Source organism: Myotis myotis, unplaced genomic scaffold (assembly GCF_014108235.1).
Source record: "Myotis myotis isolate mMyoMyo1 unplaced genomic scaffold, mMyoMyo1.p scaffold_m19_p_3, whole genome shotgun sequence".
Classification (NCBI taxonomy): domain Eukaryota; kingdom Metazoa; phylum Chordata; class Mammalia; order Chiroptera; family Vespertilionidae; genus Myotis; species Myotis myotis.
This window is the reverse complement of record NW_023416335.1, coordinates 11,038,576-11,054,412: the sequence shown is the minus strand read 5'-3', so window position 1 is coordinate 11,054,412 and position 15,837 is coordinate 11,038,576. Positions and strand designations below refer to the sequence as shown.

Here is a 15,837-nt window from a genome sequence, read left to right as displayed (position 1 = left end):
AAGACTAATAAGAAGCATGGTTATGTGATTTGAAAAATCCTTCAGTAAGTCATCTCTGTAAAGAGACAGAAGGGAGTCCTCAGATTTAGTCTTTAGAGTAGTGTGACACTTCTGTGAGAAACAATAAAATTTTGTGTGAGACTGTTGCTTGAGTAGCCAGTGAAGGATAAATAAAAAGGAAATAAAATGCTATTCATTTATAAACACATGTCTTTTCTCCTTGAGTGAATTCTGCATTGTCAGTCTCAAGAGAGCCAAGATATAACCATGACTTTAAGCAGAGTCTTAATACCAGGATAGAATCATTCAGCTTTTCACAAGAAGAAAAATCTAAATTTCACTTTTGAAAATGAAAGTCCACATTTAATGGAAGAGTGATGCCTCCCCCTAGTGGATAATTCAAGAATTTGGTTTTTACAGTCTAATTGGGTACTTGAACACAGTAAAATAGCTTAATAGATATATAGAAAGAAATACAAAATAGAAATGCCAATAATTAGTTCTTGTTTACATTGGAAGCTCATCAAACTTAAAAAGAATTTCCCAGTCTTTCAGGAAGACAGGGAAAGGGCACATTCGCCAATAATAAATTTAAAAGCAAATGTAGGCAATAGGAGAAAGTGACAGAGAGCAAACTTTTAGAAGTACAGAGAATAGCTGAGTGATAAAAAAAAAAAAAAAAAAAAAAATGTGTGCATCTTAAAGCAACAATGATTCTGTGTCGTAAATCCTCAACACCCTGTGAGTTCCCATAGTGCACAGACATTCAGTGTCTTGCTGATTCCTCTCAGCAGCCCTGTGGATAGGCCAGATTTTCCAGGGTTAGATGACAAAAAGTGTAATTTTCAAAGGCAATGATAGAATTCTTATAACTTTTTAAATTTTAATTTTTAATTTTACTTCTTAAAATTTTGCTGTAATCTATTCATTAGAATCTCAGTGTGCCCGTGGAGAAAATTAAACAAAAATTATGTTAAGTGTTGAGGATTCATCATGTTCAAGACACTGGTAAGAACTTGATATATATTATTTCACATAATCCTCCCCAGCAATTTTAAACTTCCTCCTTTTGCTAATGAAGAAACTGAGTCTTCATTATCAACAGCATAGAAGTGGCAGAACTGGAATTTGAGTCAGGAAGTTGACCTTCAAAGATTATGTTCTTAATCTCTGAATGAAAATAGAACTAAAGTCAGTAAAATATAAAGTAAATGCATGTTTCTCAACCTTTCTAAGGCGAAATGTGCATCCTTCCTAATTTTTTATTATTTACTAGGGGCCCAGTGCACGAATTCGTGCACCAGTGGGGCCCCTCGGCCTGACCTGTGGGGATTGATTTAAAACAGGCTCTCCAACATCCCCAAAGGGGTCCTGGATTGCGAGAGGGTGGTTCTTGGGTGACGCACCCCAGAATCGGGCTCCTCCTCTCTGGTTCTGGGTGCGTCACCTGAGAACCGCAGCTGCCAAGTCGCTGCAGCTTGGCAGCTGCTGTGTTAAGCATCTGCCCCCTGGTGACCATTGTGCATCATAGCTACTGGTGAGGCAGTCAAACGGTCAGATGGTTGCTTAGGCTTTTGTATATATAGATGTGGTAATTTTAAAGAAATTACTAATATCCCAATTCAGTGCTAGAACAAGCACTGAAGTGACAATCAGAAGTCCTGGGTTCTGTCATTGTCTCTGCCTTCACTTCCTTTTTGACCTTGGACCATTCATTTAACCTTTGCTATGAAATGACTTACATCTTTTCCTACTGTTCCTGGTGTTAAAGCCATTTGGTAGTGCATTCATATCAATGGGAATGTAGTAAGGTCATCTCTAAAGTGGATAAATGTTCCTATGCCCACTGCAAGAAAATTATAACGGAATATAAAACATAGTAGTTCTATTTTTAATTTTTTTAAGAACATCCATACTGTCTTCCATAATTACTATTGAAAATTACTTCTCACTAATAGTGCACACAGGTTCCCTTTTCTCCACAGCATTTGTCATCTCTTGTTTAGATAGCAGCAATTCTAACGGGTGTGAAATGCTATCTCATTATAATTCTGATTTGCAAGGTCCTGATGATTAGTGATGTTTAGCACCTTTTCATGTACTTGTTGGCTATTTGTATGTCTTCTTTGGAAAAATTCCTATTTAATACCTGTGCCAATTTTTAATTAGATTATCAGTTCTTTTGCTATTAGGTTGTATGAGATTCTCATATACTTTGGATATAAATTATTTAACAGATACACGGCTTCAAAGTATTTTCTCCCCATTCTGTAGGTTGCCTTTTTAATTCTGTTGATTGTTTACTTTCATGTGGAGAAACTCTTCAGTTTGATATAGTCTCACATGTTAACTTTTGCTTTTGTTGCTTGTGCTTTTGGTGTCACATCAAAAATTGTTTGCCCTGGCTGGTTGGCTCAGTGTGTAGCGTCGGCCTGAGGACTGAAGGGTCCCAGGATCCATTCCGGTCAAGAGCACATGCCCAGGTTTTGGGCTTGATCCCCAGTAGGAGGTGGACAGGAGGCAGCCGATCAATGATTCTCTCTCATCATTGATGTTTCTATCTCTCTTTCCCTCTCCCTTCCTCTCTGAAATCAGTAAAAACATATATTTTTTAAAAATCGTTGGCAAGACCAATGTGAAGGAGGTTTTCTCTAATGTTTTCTTCTAGGAGTTTTATAATTTCAGGTGTTATGTTCAAGTCCTTAATCCATTTCAAGTTAAGTTTGTGAATAGTATAAATTAGGGGCCCAGTTTCATTCTTTTGCATGTGTATATCCAGTTTTTCCAAAACCATTTATTAAAGAGACTATCTTTTCCCCATTGAATACTCCTGGTTCTCTTATTAAATTTAGTTGACCATATATTCAAAGCCCTTAGCTTTTCTTTCTTGTAAAGTTTTGATTACTGATTCAATGTCTTTACTTGTTATTATTCTCTTAAGATGTTGAATTTCTCCATGATTCAAACTTGGTAGGTTGTATTTTTCTTTTTCATTTGTTTCAAGGTATTTTTGGAAATAACTTTTGATTTTTATCTTTGACTCATTGATTGTTCAGGAGTGTGTTATTGTATTTCCACATATTGTGAATTTTCTTCCTGTTATTGATTTGTAGTTTTACTCCATTCTGGTCAGAGAGTTACTTGGTATGACTTCAGTTTTTTCAAATTGGGTGATACTTATGTGGTGACTTAACATAGATTTATCCTGCAGAATGTTCTGTGGTGCTTAAGAAGAACATGTATTCTGCTGCCTGTCACCATTTTAAATTAATCTTGAATAAATGAATAATTGCTGAATTAATTTATTTTAAGTCTTCATTGTTAGCTTTAATTTGAAAGACATCTTCACTTCTTCCTCAGTTAATCATCATCCATTTTGTAGATCCCCCCTCCCCCACTTCCCACCCCCACCTTTTGAATCACATTGTGTTTCTTTCTGGCTGTTCACACGCACCACTGGGAAGTTCAGGCCTTTGTTACATTCCTCCTAAGTTATTGCAATAGACAGTCTTTTCATGATTATAAGTAACATTTCCTTGAGCTTGATTCATTTAAGGTTACTTTCCAAAAACACATTTCTGACCCATGTCACTACCTGATTTAAAAAACCTTCAATTCCTCTCCAGTATCTACTCAACCTCCTTTTATCCTTTTCAATAACCCCCACAATCTGAGACCAAACAACCTCTTTGTCATAATTCTCTCACAAAACACAGTCGAACCCCAGAAGTTTATTCACTATTCCCCAAGAACACTCTATTTTTGTCTAATTATGCTGCTGCTTCTGTCAAAAAAAAAAAAATCCGTCTGTTACTCCCCCTTCTGCCTCATCTCGCTTTGTTCAATCCTATTCAGGCTTCAAGGCAGGGATCAAATAGTCACTCAACTACAAAGTATTCCTCAAAGTCCCATAAGGAAGTAATCTCCTCCCCATATGACTTTTAAGTGCCAACTACTTACTATTCTCATTTTATATTTATTATAGTTTTATCCCATCTCATTATTCTCATTTACTCTCTCTCTATTCCCTATATAACATCTTTGAGAGCAAAGTTGATGTCATGTTCATTTTTGTGTTCTCAAAGTCAGAGCTCAAAGCCTTATCAAAACTAATTCCCAAAAGCTCACTGAGAGCAAGGACCAGGAAGGCATTTTTCAAAATCAGAATTATACCACTGTCACTTCGTGCCTATCACCATTTGGAATTAATCTTGAATAAATGAATAACTGCTGAATTAATTTATTTTAAGTCTTCATTGATAGTTTTAATTTAAAAGACACCTACAATTCACTATTTGGTCAGAATATGCAGCAATGGATCAAGTTCAAGGACATTTTTTTTATATGCATTATCACAAAGTTTCTGTATTCACATAATGACAACTTTTGCTAAAATAATTCAATAATAAAAATATATCACAAACAACAAGTGTTGGAGAGGATGTGGAGAAAAAGGAACCCTTCTGCACTGCTGGTGGGAATGCAGACTGGTGCAGCCACTGTGGAGAACAGTATGGAGCTACCTCAGAAGACTAAAAATGGAACTCCCATTTGACCCAGTGATCCCACTACTAGGAATATATCCCAAGAAACCAGAAACGCCAATCAGAAAGGATATATGCACCCCTATGTTTATAGCAGCACAATTCACCATAGCTAAGATTTGGAAACAGCCTAAGTGCCCATCAGCAGATGAGTGGATTAGAAAACTGTGGTACATATACACAATGGAATACTATGCTGCGGTAAAAAAAAAGGAACTCTTGCCTTTTGCAACAGCATGGATGGAACTGGAGAGCATTATGCTAAGTGAAATAAGCCAGTCAGAGAAAGATAAATACCACATGATCTCACTCATTTGTGGATTATAGAGAACAACATAGACTGATGAAAAGGGACAGACCCAAAGACTGAGAAACAGCAATCAGGCTATCAATCCCCAGAAGGAAAGTAGGGGAGGGCGGGAGTAAGGGGAAGAGATCAACCGAAGGACTTGTATACATGTATATAAGCCAAACCAATGGACATGGACAACAGGGGGATGGGAGCATGAGTTTGTGTGTGGGGGGGAGGTTGGGGGTTAATGGGGGGGATGAGGACACATTTGTAATACCTTAACTAATAATAAAAAAATAAATAAATAAATAAATAAAATAAAGATTATGGTCCCAGAAAATCCTATATAATAAAGAGGAAATATGCAAATTAACCCTCACACCCTCACAAGATGGCTGCCTATGACCAGTCCAGCAGGGGGGTCAGTTAGGGACAACCAAACGACTGAACAAGCAGACTGCATGGGGCTACCAGGCCGGTGGGGTGGGCTGTGGGGGGCAACCAGGACAGCAGGGGAGGGCTCAGTTGGGATTCGGAGCCAGCGGTCCAGGATTGTGAAAGGGATCCCGGATTGGAGAGGGTGCAGGCTGGGCTGAGGGGACCCCCTTTTCCCCCGAATTTCATGCACCAGGCCTCTAGTTAAAACATAAAAGCAACACACACACACACACACACACACACACATACACACACACACACACATACCCCACTTCAGAAAAGGATGAACTAGGCTGATGATCCAGACTGGACACACAGACCCATAATTTCCAACCAAATAAATAAAACTTAAAGAAAACTAGAAAATCTTCTCTAAATTAGTACTTTCTAGTATTTTTTTAAAACTCTTTTGGGGTTAAATTTAAGGATCTCAATTGTTCTTCAGTGTATATTCATATTTCAAAATTTACAAGCATTTTTTTTCCAAAATATAAAATTAAGCTACATATTGAATATAATTTTTCTAATCTCATCAGTCTCCTGGAAAGTCAGAGACTTTTCTTCCTCCTTCTGTTCTCTCCAACCCCTACTGCTGTTTCTCCTTCCACCAAAAATCAATGCTCTATCAAATGGAAAATAAAAGTATTGCTATTCTTCAGCAGCCCTAGCTATGTAGTAATGAGAGATAATGAACATGATGACCGTTTTTAAAAAGTTAATTTATTTTTGGGGGTCTTGTTAAGAGATCAGGAAAGGGAAAAATGTCCCACTGCCACATTCAAGATACAGGTCTTATCTCCAAATTAGGTTAGTCCCCAGATTTTTAGATCAAAAGTGTTAATTCATTAACACACCTTTTAAATATAGCTTTAATTCTGACAGTCTTACCTCAGAAATACATTTATTTAATTCTGTCCAATGAGCTTTCTACCAATGCCATCTCTAAGCTGTTGATCACTGATATTCTAGCTACTGCCATTAAAACTGCTAGAGGGAAAAAATAGTGCCAGAACACTATTAACAAGGAACTGGTCTGGCTATTTAAAATCCAGGTGTCTGCCCTGACTTGTTTGGCTCAGTGGATAGAGTGTCGGCCTGGGAACTGAAGGGTCGCAGGTTCGATTCCGGTCAAGGGCATGTACCTTGGTTGCAGGCACATTCCCAGGAGGGGGTGTGCAAGAGGCAGCTGATCAATGTTTCTCTCTCATCGATGTTTCAAACTATCTCTCTCCCTTCCTCTCTGTAAAAAAATTATTAAAAAATAAATAATAAATAAATAAAAATAATAAAATAAAAATAAAATAAAATAAATATATCTATGTTGTTACCATTCATCAGGGGTGGGGAACCTTTTTTTCTGCCATGGCCATTTGGATATTTACAACATCATTCACTTAATATTATTCACTCAATATAAATTTATGTTGTTATGAAAAAAGCTCCTAGATTTATTGAATTTCATGTTCCACCTGCAGTGGCGTTGGCAGGGCCAAACCAAATTATTTCACTGGCCTTATATGGCCCACAGGCCAGATGTTTCTTACTCCTACCATACACCAACACATGTAATTCACAACTTTGTTCAAATACCAAGATAAATTAGTCATCTCTAGACTCAATTGCCAATAAAAATTCTAAAATTTATAAAATTGTGATTTTTTTTATAAATACCTATGCAAGTTACTATCTCTAAAACTTGTGGTGCTTCCAATTGAAGGAGATTTAATTGACTGTAGTTTTCTCATTTATATAGACTTGGTCTTTAAAAGAAGAGAAATTATAAATGTCTTCCATTTTCTTTTCCTAACATAGTAATAACAATAATACATGTTTAATTCTTTCTGGTTCCAAAGCATTATTCCATATGTTATCTTACCAAAAAGAGCCAAAAAAATCTAGAGCTGATTCAGTGAATAAAGGTGATCAGAGCAGCATTCAGGAATTACTCTGGGCTTTAGTCTTCTCCTGTGTAAATGAGAGAATTGTACTAAAGGATGTTTGAGGACCCTTCCAGGTCTAATTTCTCATTATCTTTAGTGAGGTTTGCTGATTCAGTCTACAAACTCAAAAAAAAAAAAGTTCTAAAATGTTTGGAAATGATACTAATCTTTAAGCAAAAACTACAGTCACTTCCCCAGAGTAACGCTCTTGTTTGAAAAAATGCAACACTTTGGTGTTGCTTAGATTCTTTTATGGCCCAACAGACTTTCAGATGCACTGCTGTATAGATCATACCTGGCCTGAAGTTTGTTTTTGTAAATAAAGTTTTATTGGAACACAACCCCACCCATTCATTCACATATTATCTCTGAAGCTTCTGCATAGCAGGGTTGAGTAAGTGCAAAAGAGACATAATGACCAGCAAGAACTAAAATATTTACTACCTGGTTTACTACAGAAAACGTGTGCCAACACTTGCTTTGTTATGAATATGTACATTTTTTCACAAAAATCTTGAGAGCAAAGATGAAGTTATTTCAAGTTTTTTATTAGGCAGTTTATAAATTATTAATACAAGTTAACTCAAATATTGATTTATATTTAATTCTGATTCTATGAAATCTAATTCACATGTCTTTTACAATTTTTTTATATGATGATATTTTGAAAAACATACAAATAAAACTGCCCAATTTATCTTTCCTGTCTGATTACAGTAGTCCTGGAAATCCTATACCAGTTGTAATATTTTGATTGATCAGGAGAGGGCGCATTGATTCAACACAGTTGTATAAACACACTGGTAGCTTGCTTCATTTAGCCTGGCAAAGGTCAAGCATTCTTGAAGGAAACTTAGAGGAATTACTAGTGAGTTAGTTTCTGTTGTGCTGGGGGTGAAAGGAACTAGAAAAACATAAGACTACTGGTCTGTTACCATGTAAGTGGCAGTAATGTTTCTTCCTGAGAAGAAAATTGTTCATTTACTCTTATCTTTTCTCATCTCAGCATTGGTTTGCAGGGGCCTTGAATATTTTTAACATGAGACAGTAACAATTTGGGTAGAGAACACAGGATTCCGCCCCTCCCCCCCCCCGCCCCCACCGCGATGATATAGCACCCGTTGTGATCGTGGCTGCGCCTCCCCCACCCTCGATCTCTTTGCATTGTTGCCTGCCTTTATGTACTGATGCCCTTAGTTTGAGAGAACCATTGTCCATTGTAAGAAAATATAAAAGAAGATCATTAGAAGTTCAGATTTCTGTAGTGGCTCTCTGGGTTTTTTGATCAACACAGAGGCTGTCTGAAAAGTGAAACATTTCCAAGGAGAATGTGCTGCCGGACTAAAGAATGCTGGGACCCTAAAAAGAGGCTGAAAAAACCCCACCTACCAGCAGGCTAGACAAAGGGTGCAGGTTGGGGCCTCTTCTTTGAAAGACCTGATTAATGTGAGGTCTTGTTACCTGCTTTATCACTGTTTTGTTATGAGTGAGAGGTTTCAGCATTCTTAATTTGTCTTGGGGATGGGAAAAGGGAAGGCAAACTTGCCTGATGGGGGTCTCAGGGTGAAGCAGATCCATTTGCCCTCAGTGAAAAATAACAGACACAAAAGAGGCAGGTTGTTCTACAAATTCATCCTGAATGTATTTTTTTAAAAAGCAGCCCAAAGGCACTCATCGTTTATCCACTGATCTTGAAGAATAAGATGTAGGCTCTGGTGATAGCTAAAAATAAAAGTTATCCATTACGCAAAGAAAAAATAGATTCAAAGGCCTGAATTGGGGGGAGGGGGGGTCCTGTTTTACTAAGCAGTGGGGAAAGTAATGAACACTTGAGAAAATATATTAATTTAGGTAATGATTTTGTGATTTCTGTTTCTGTAATCCTATTCTTTACTAGGTTATTCTAAAGCACATTTAGGTGAAAGGTCTCTTGGCATAATCTTCTCATAACATGTACAATTTTAAAATTAGCTTCAAAACACTTTTTCATCCCAACTCTAAAATTGGAATGTATAGAGCATTCTCTGAAGATTGGAATTTTTTAGACAAGAGACAGAAAGTGGGACTTTTGCAATGTTTTACCTCTGGCTCCCTGAAATACGGGTCTTAAGAAAATATTCCGAGACACATGCCACAGTTAATGATGACAAATGTCCAACGCATACTGTCAGGGGATAGTGGGGAAGGGATATAGAGAGAGGCTGATGTGGGTGCCTCCTTGTTTGCACACGAGGAAGGCTGAGCAGGCACCGAAGCCAGTGCTGTTCATGTGTCTAGGTAACCCATCACCCATTGCTGAGGCAGTTTTCAGAAAACTTGTAACTGATGAAAACGTTTCAGATAAGTGGAGGATAGACAGTGCAGCCACCTCCACGTGCGAAGTAGGAAACCCCCCTGATTATCGAGGGCAGAATCGCAGGAAGGAGCATGGTGTTGCCGTGAATCATGTTGCCCAGCAGGTTCCTGAAGAAGACTTGGTCACATTCGATTGTATGCTGTGTATGGATGAGAGCAGTCGGAGAGACTGGACTAGAAAAGGTCATCCAGTCAATCACAGCAGAGCTACAGCTGAACTGCTTGGGAGCTACGACCCTCGGAAACAGCTCATTGTTGAAGACCCTATTACGGGAATGAGTCCGACTTAGAGACCGTGTGCCAGCAGCATCCGAGGTGCTGCAGGGAGAAGGCCCACTGGTGCCCGCCCCAGTCCCAGCCAAGGTCACGTCCGTAGCTCAAGGCCAGTGCTGGTACTTGCGTCCACCTGCTGTTTCTTACAGTAAAAATAACTGGATGGAAATCAGTGGTGGTGTTTGGCCAAAGAATAAATAAATACCTTTGACTCAGACAGTTTATGGGGCACATGAAGTGTTCTTACGCCAGCGGGGCCTCCCGCTTTGCTCCAGTTTCAGACGAAATCGTAGAACAACCAAGTAGAACCTCATCCCTCTGTCAGCATGTGAGCCTCTTCCGTCACCTGCCCTCCCCCTTCCCCGAGTCCGGAGGAGCACCCTGTCCCCGGCACTCCCTTCCCTGGGCGATAGGAGCCCTCCCCTGGGGTTCGCACACCCGCGTGTTTGTGGGAAAGAGATTTATGGAGTAGCAATCCTTCCCAGTTCCTGTCTAGTTTGTAGCATAAGGGAGTCAGCTTATTTGTTCCGTTTGAGCCACAGTTATATCCAGAAAGGACACTTGTTAGCTGCTTTATCTGTGGTTGGTAAGAGTTGGAAAAATGTTATGTTGGAATGCTTAAGTATTGATGTGGTGATACGTATTCTTCAGTGCTTAATTTATAGGGAATTTCTGTGTTCTTTCAGATAACTAATATAAAATTCATATGGCTACATGTGAGAGAAGGCTTCAAAATAAATGGGAAATCATAAAAATACAAAGAAGAAAGAAAACAAATATTTAACAAAACCTGGTACTTGGTTTAGCTTGTCAAAGATACCAAGTGAAAGATATAATTGGGTTGTTAAGTGGAAAAGTACCACAAAATAAGTAAACAAATGAGACTTTCTAAATGTATGGTATCACCCTGGCCGGTTTGCCTCAGTGGATGGAGCGTCGGCCTGCGGACTGAAAAGTCCGGTGTTCGATTCTGGTCAAGGGCACATGCCTGGGTCGCAGGCTCAATCCCCACTAGGGGGCATGCAGGAGGCAGCAGATCCATGATTCTCTCTCATCAATGATGTTTCTCTCTCTCTCCCTCTCCCTCTCTGAAATCAATAAAAATATATTTAAAAATAAAATAAACGCGTGGTATCTGACCCAGATATTTATTCCACAAATTGTAGCTAGTAGTCATTATCATAATAAAGTACTTTTGGGGTTGATCGGATTCATTTTGTCTATCTTTCTATTAGCCTTTTGATCTCACATCTAATATAATTTGACCTATTCTTTTCCTCTAGTCTAGTATGGCTAGACTTTGATATAATGAAAGAAAAAAGTGATTAAAATACATATGCATATACATACATATATTCATTGATATTTACATACATACATATAACGTTTTGTTATAGAAGGTTAATTCTTGGTTGAATACATTAGCTTAGCGGTTGAATAATAAATAGTTTCAGCTTCTTTTTACATTATTTACTGTCTCTGAGAACTAAAAGAGTTACATGATTAGATTGCGTGCCCACTAGGTTGTAAGCTCATTACAAGATACAGGTCTTCCTGATTTTTATATTTCCCCTGCCCAGCACAGCCCCTCACATAGAAATCAGCGTTCAAAAAATGCTTACCAAGTTTTTTTATTGTACTGTTTCTATCAATTTTTAAAGAAGGTATAAATGAATTTCCACCCACCCAAAGTACACTAGTTCTCATACAACCTAGTAAGCATTTGCCACATCTATGGGAAGCATTAGTTCAAGCAAAGGAAACTGACCATTTAAATCTTGCAACAAGAATTATTGTCTCCTAAGGAATAGAATTCATCAGATCAAATAAAGTAAAAGTAAGTAAATGAACAAATACTTATTCTAATGAGAATATTTATTGGCCATGCCTGTTTGGCTTGAGTAGTTGGAAGCACCCTGACATGGGAGTAAGAGATATGGGTTTGAATTCTCACTACGCCTGACACTGGGCAAGAAAATTTCTTTGAGACTCAATTTCCTTGTCTGAAAATCAATGATAGTATCTCTCTAAATTTCCTGAGGCTCCTTGGAAATACCATGGCCTTTCTTCCTTCCGTGTGGAAGCCAGCCATCATTCAGGAGCATTTGTCACTGTGCCAAACTTCCAAGTCTTAAAAGTTAGAAATCATTACATGTGACAAAGACGTGCTCTTACAGCATTAGCTGACTCCTTTCAGCTTTTCTCAGAAGCCCCTACAACTGACCCAGAGAAGGCAAGCTTACCCCCAGTTTTTTTTTTATTTCATTAGTTGGCACGCACTTATTTGTGGCAGGGACTGTATGAAGCATTTTACTAACAACAACTGATTTAATCCTCTGAGTTTGAGGCCACCCTGTGAAATATGGCCTGTGGCCTTGTTCTACCTAATAATCTATTCTTCATTGTTAAATAAATCAGCTTTCATTACTAAAATAAACATTACGCAATGGCAGTAATAGTTCACAATGGGGAAAAGCCATAGGTGCACCATAGAGAATTTGATGGAGAATATACAAGAAAACCATTCGGAATTTTCTTTTAGGAGGAAAGAAAAGAAATATCTTCCCCTCAGCATAGCCGTGTGATTGTCAGAGGACGTTTCCTGTCAGCAAGGCCAGATCCCAGAGAAGAATCCAGATGTCTCTCTGCAAAACCAAATACCATTTGCATCCCTTTCATTTTTACTGGAGCTTTGAAGTAAATAGGGATAGAACCAGCCCCAGTAAATTACCTGAGGACTGAAACATTTTTGACATAAGTCTTAAGAACAGAGCAACATATTTCTTTTCCTCCTTCAGAAACTAGCTTTGTTTCATCTTAGAGCCCAGAATGACAGACAGAAATGATGACGGACTGATTGGACAGCCAGCCTCACCCCTCCTAATGCCAAATACAGACCCAAGTAGCCCAGGCTGCTGCTTCCCAGGGTCTTGAGCTCATATTTGCATATATATTTAATCACTTGGCTGCACTGGAACTGCTCTGTTAGAATATTTTAATATTAGAGTAACATGGTGATTGTGGCAGCAGGCTTGAGTAGGTACACCTCCCTGATTAGATGCCAGGCTCTACAACTTACCAGCTGTGTAAACCTAGAAGAGCTGCTTCACATCTCTTTACCTCAGTTTCCCTAGCTGTAACATAATTATAATAGAACCTATCCCATGGGGTGTGTAAAGATTAAATCAGTTAATGCACCTAAAACACGTAATGCAGTCCCTAATGCAGAGTAAGTACTCCACACATGATAGGTGTTCATATCACTGTTCTCCCAGGTTATTCACAGAAATTGAACTAAATGTTCATTGTTGAGTGGCACATGCACTATTTCCCAAATATGTTCTGAAGCCCACTGTTCCCTGAAGTTCAGCAAAAAGGAGTTTCCTTCTATAAATTATTTTGGAAAACACTGCATTTGCCTTGGAAACTCAAAACATTGAAACATACGAAAGACTTCGAGAGACCTATAATTAAGAAGTTTTCATTTTGTTTACCCTTAGGAATTTCACATATATAAGAACACTTAACCCTTTAGTTTCAAATTCACTTTTAATTTTTGTCAGTTCATCTTTGCACTCTGTTTTTCCTAAAATTCAACCATTGCATTTCTCTTTAACATACATGGACCATCGAACAATTTCAAAGGTGCTTAGCTTATAAGCACATAGTATAGTAGGTCTTCACAGATATAATTAAGTGAAGGCTCCTGAGATGAAGAGATCATCCTGGATTATCTGGCTGGGGGTCCTGAATCCAATGACAACTGTCCTTGAAAGAAAAAAGTAGAGGGAGAGGCAATGTGACCACAGAAGCAGAGACGAGAGGGATGTGGCCACAAGCCAAGAAATGCTGGCAGCCACCAGAAACTGGAAGAAGTGAAGAATGAATTCTCTCCTAGAGCCTCCAGAAGGAATGCAGCCCTGTGACACCTTGATTTCACACTTCTAGTTCCCAAAACTGTGAGAGAACACATTTTTTATCGTTTTAAGGCACTAAATTTATGGTCATTTGCTGTGGCAGCCCTAAAGAACTAATATACCCAGTCTTACCACTTACAAAATGGGGTTGATAAAAGCCCATTCTGGCCTGCCATTGTCAAAATAGTGCTGCAAGGATCAAATAAAATAATATATGTGAAATGAACAAAATAGACCCAGAGACATAGAAGCATGGAACAGACTGTCAAATCTTAGAGGGAAGGCAGGGATGAATGGGTGGGAAGGAAGAGATCAACCAAAGAACTTGTATGCTTATATGCAAAACCCATGGACACAGACAGTAGGGTGGTGAAGGCCTGGGGCGGCGAGGGGGCGAGGGGGGGGGAGTGGTGAGGAGAGGGGGAACTGGGATAGAAGGGGTCAGTGAGGGAAAAGGGACATGTGTAATACTCTCAACAATGAAGATTTTTTAAAATAATAACAATGTATGTGAAAATACTCCCACTATTTACAGTACTTATACAGACATAATATTATTTTTACCATTATTATATGTAATATTTGAATCATCTTTTCTTCAATTGAAACAACGACTCCAACTTTTGTTGGCTTGGTAACTTATCTGTTTTACCTTATTCGTTTCGTTTTGTCCTGTTTTGTTTGATGAGAACTAGACACCGGACCCTCTTCTCCTCCCATTCCATCCCCAGTATGGCAAATACTGAACCTCTCAGGGACACCTGAGTCCTCTTTGTCATTCACTTCCTGCCTGCAGAGGACCTAGTCACAGAACTGGTCTGAAAAAGAAGTTTTACTTCCAAAACAAATCAAAGCTTGAATCGGTATAGTACATATTTGAATTGAAACAAATCCATTGAGATAATGGAGAAAATATTATGATAAATTAAGAATAGTTTACCTGCGTTGCAATGAAATAGCTCAGAAATATTTAGCATTATATTTCTATTTCAATATAAGATGTACTGGACCGATATTAAGGACACCTGCCTCTTTGGGCTCTGAAAATAAATATGTTCGCTTTTCTCTAACTTTTCCCTGAGAATCATAAGAGCTCAGACCCACAAGGACTGTGGCTTTTGAGACTAACAGCTGCAATTAGGAATGCATCCTTCCATGCAGGGGGGCACCTGGGAGCCCTCCCTTGTTAGGGGCTGGCTTCCTTAACTCCCTCCAGGAAAGAAGCTCAGCGGAGGCACATCCCTCAAGAAGCTACTGAAAGAGCCAGCCTGGATACTCTCACTTTCTTTTTGAAACTGTGTCCTTTCCCTATTCATTCAGCAATTGACTTTACTTAACTCCCAGCAGTGATCAAATTTCTCTTTCCTTTCAAGTAAGGATCTTCATTTGATAGAATCTAGACTTGACTGGATATTTAACTCAGAGTGGCAAGCAATGAGAGTTTCCAAGGGGTCTTTTACTGTGGTATTTACATTTATTTCTAGAAACAGATTCTTCTCTCCAGTCATCCTAAATGTTACTGAAAATTCAATTTATAGGGAACTTGGATGAAATTAAGGAAGATTTGCATTTCAACTGTTTTTTTATTATTATTACTACACTCTCTCTCCAAATGTCCACTATCATCTAAAAGTTCTGACATTTTTAACTAAAATTTTTTAAGTTATTAAGGTGGGTGTTTGGGGAGAATGGTGCATTTTTTTCAATATTGTTTGTGGCTTGATCAACACTTAGCTCAATATAGTCTACATGTCCCTATGTAACATTGTTAAAACCTGTGGTTTACAAAGTTAACTATGATGATTGTGCATCCTATTGACATGTAAATCATAACAGGTGAAGGATATGGGAAAGATTTTCATTGGCAGGAGCTATTAGTCTAACAGTGGTCGGCAAACTGCGGCTCGCGAGCCACATGCAGCTCTTTGGCCCCTTGAGTGTGGCTCTTCCACAAAATACCACATGCGGGTGTGCACGTACAGTGCGATTGAAACTTCGTGGCCCTTGCACAGAAGTCGGTATTTTGTGTCAGAGCCACACTCAAGGGGCCAAAGAGCTGCATGTGGCTCGCGAGCCGC

At 38.7% G+C, this 15,837-nt stretch overlaps 1 protein-coding gene across 1 annotated transcript; it reads left to right on the top strand.

Annotated features, from left to right (window-relative positions):
* Positions 1-9,481: 9,481 nt before the first annotated feature.
* LOC118649755 (low molecular weight phosphotyrosine protein phosphatase-like) lies at positions 9,482-9,859 on the top strand. Its single transcript, XM_036297074.1, has one exon. It carries the CDS (start codon positions 9,482-9,484, stop codon positions 9,857-9,859), a length of 378 nt encoding a protein of 125 aa, XP_036152967.1.
* Positions 9,860-15,837: the final 5,978 nt, after the last annotated feature.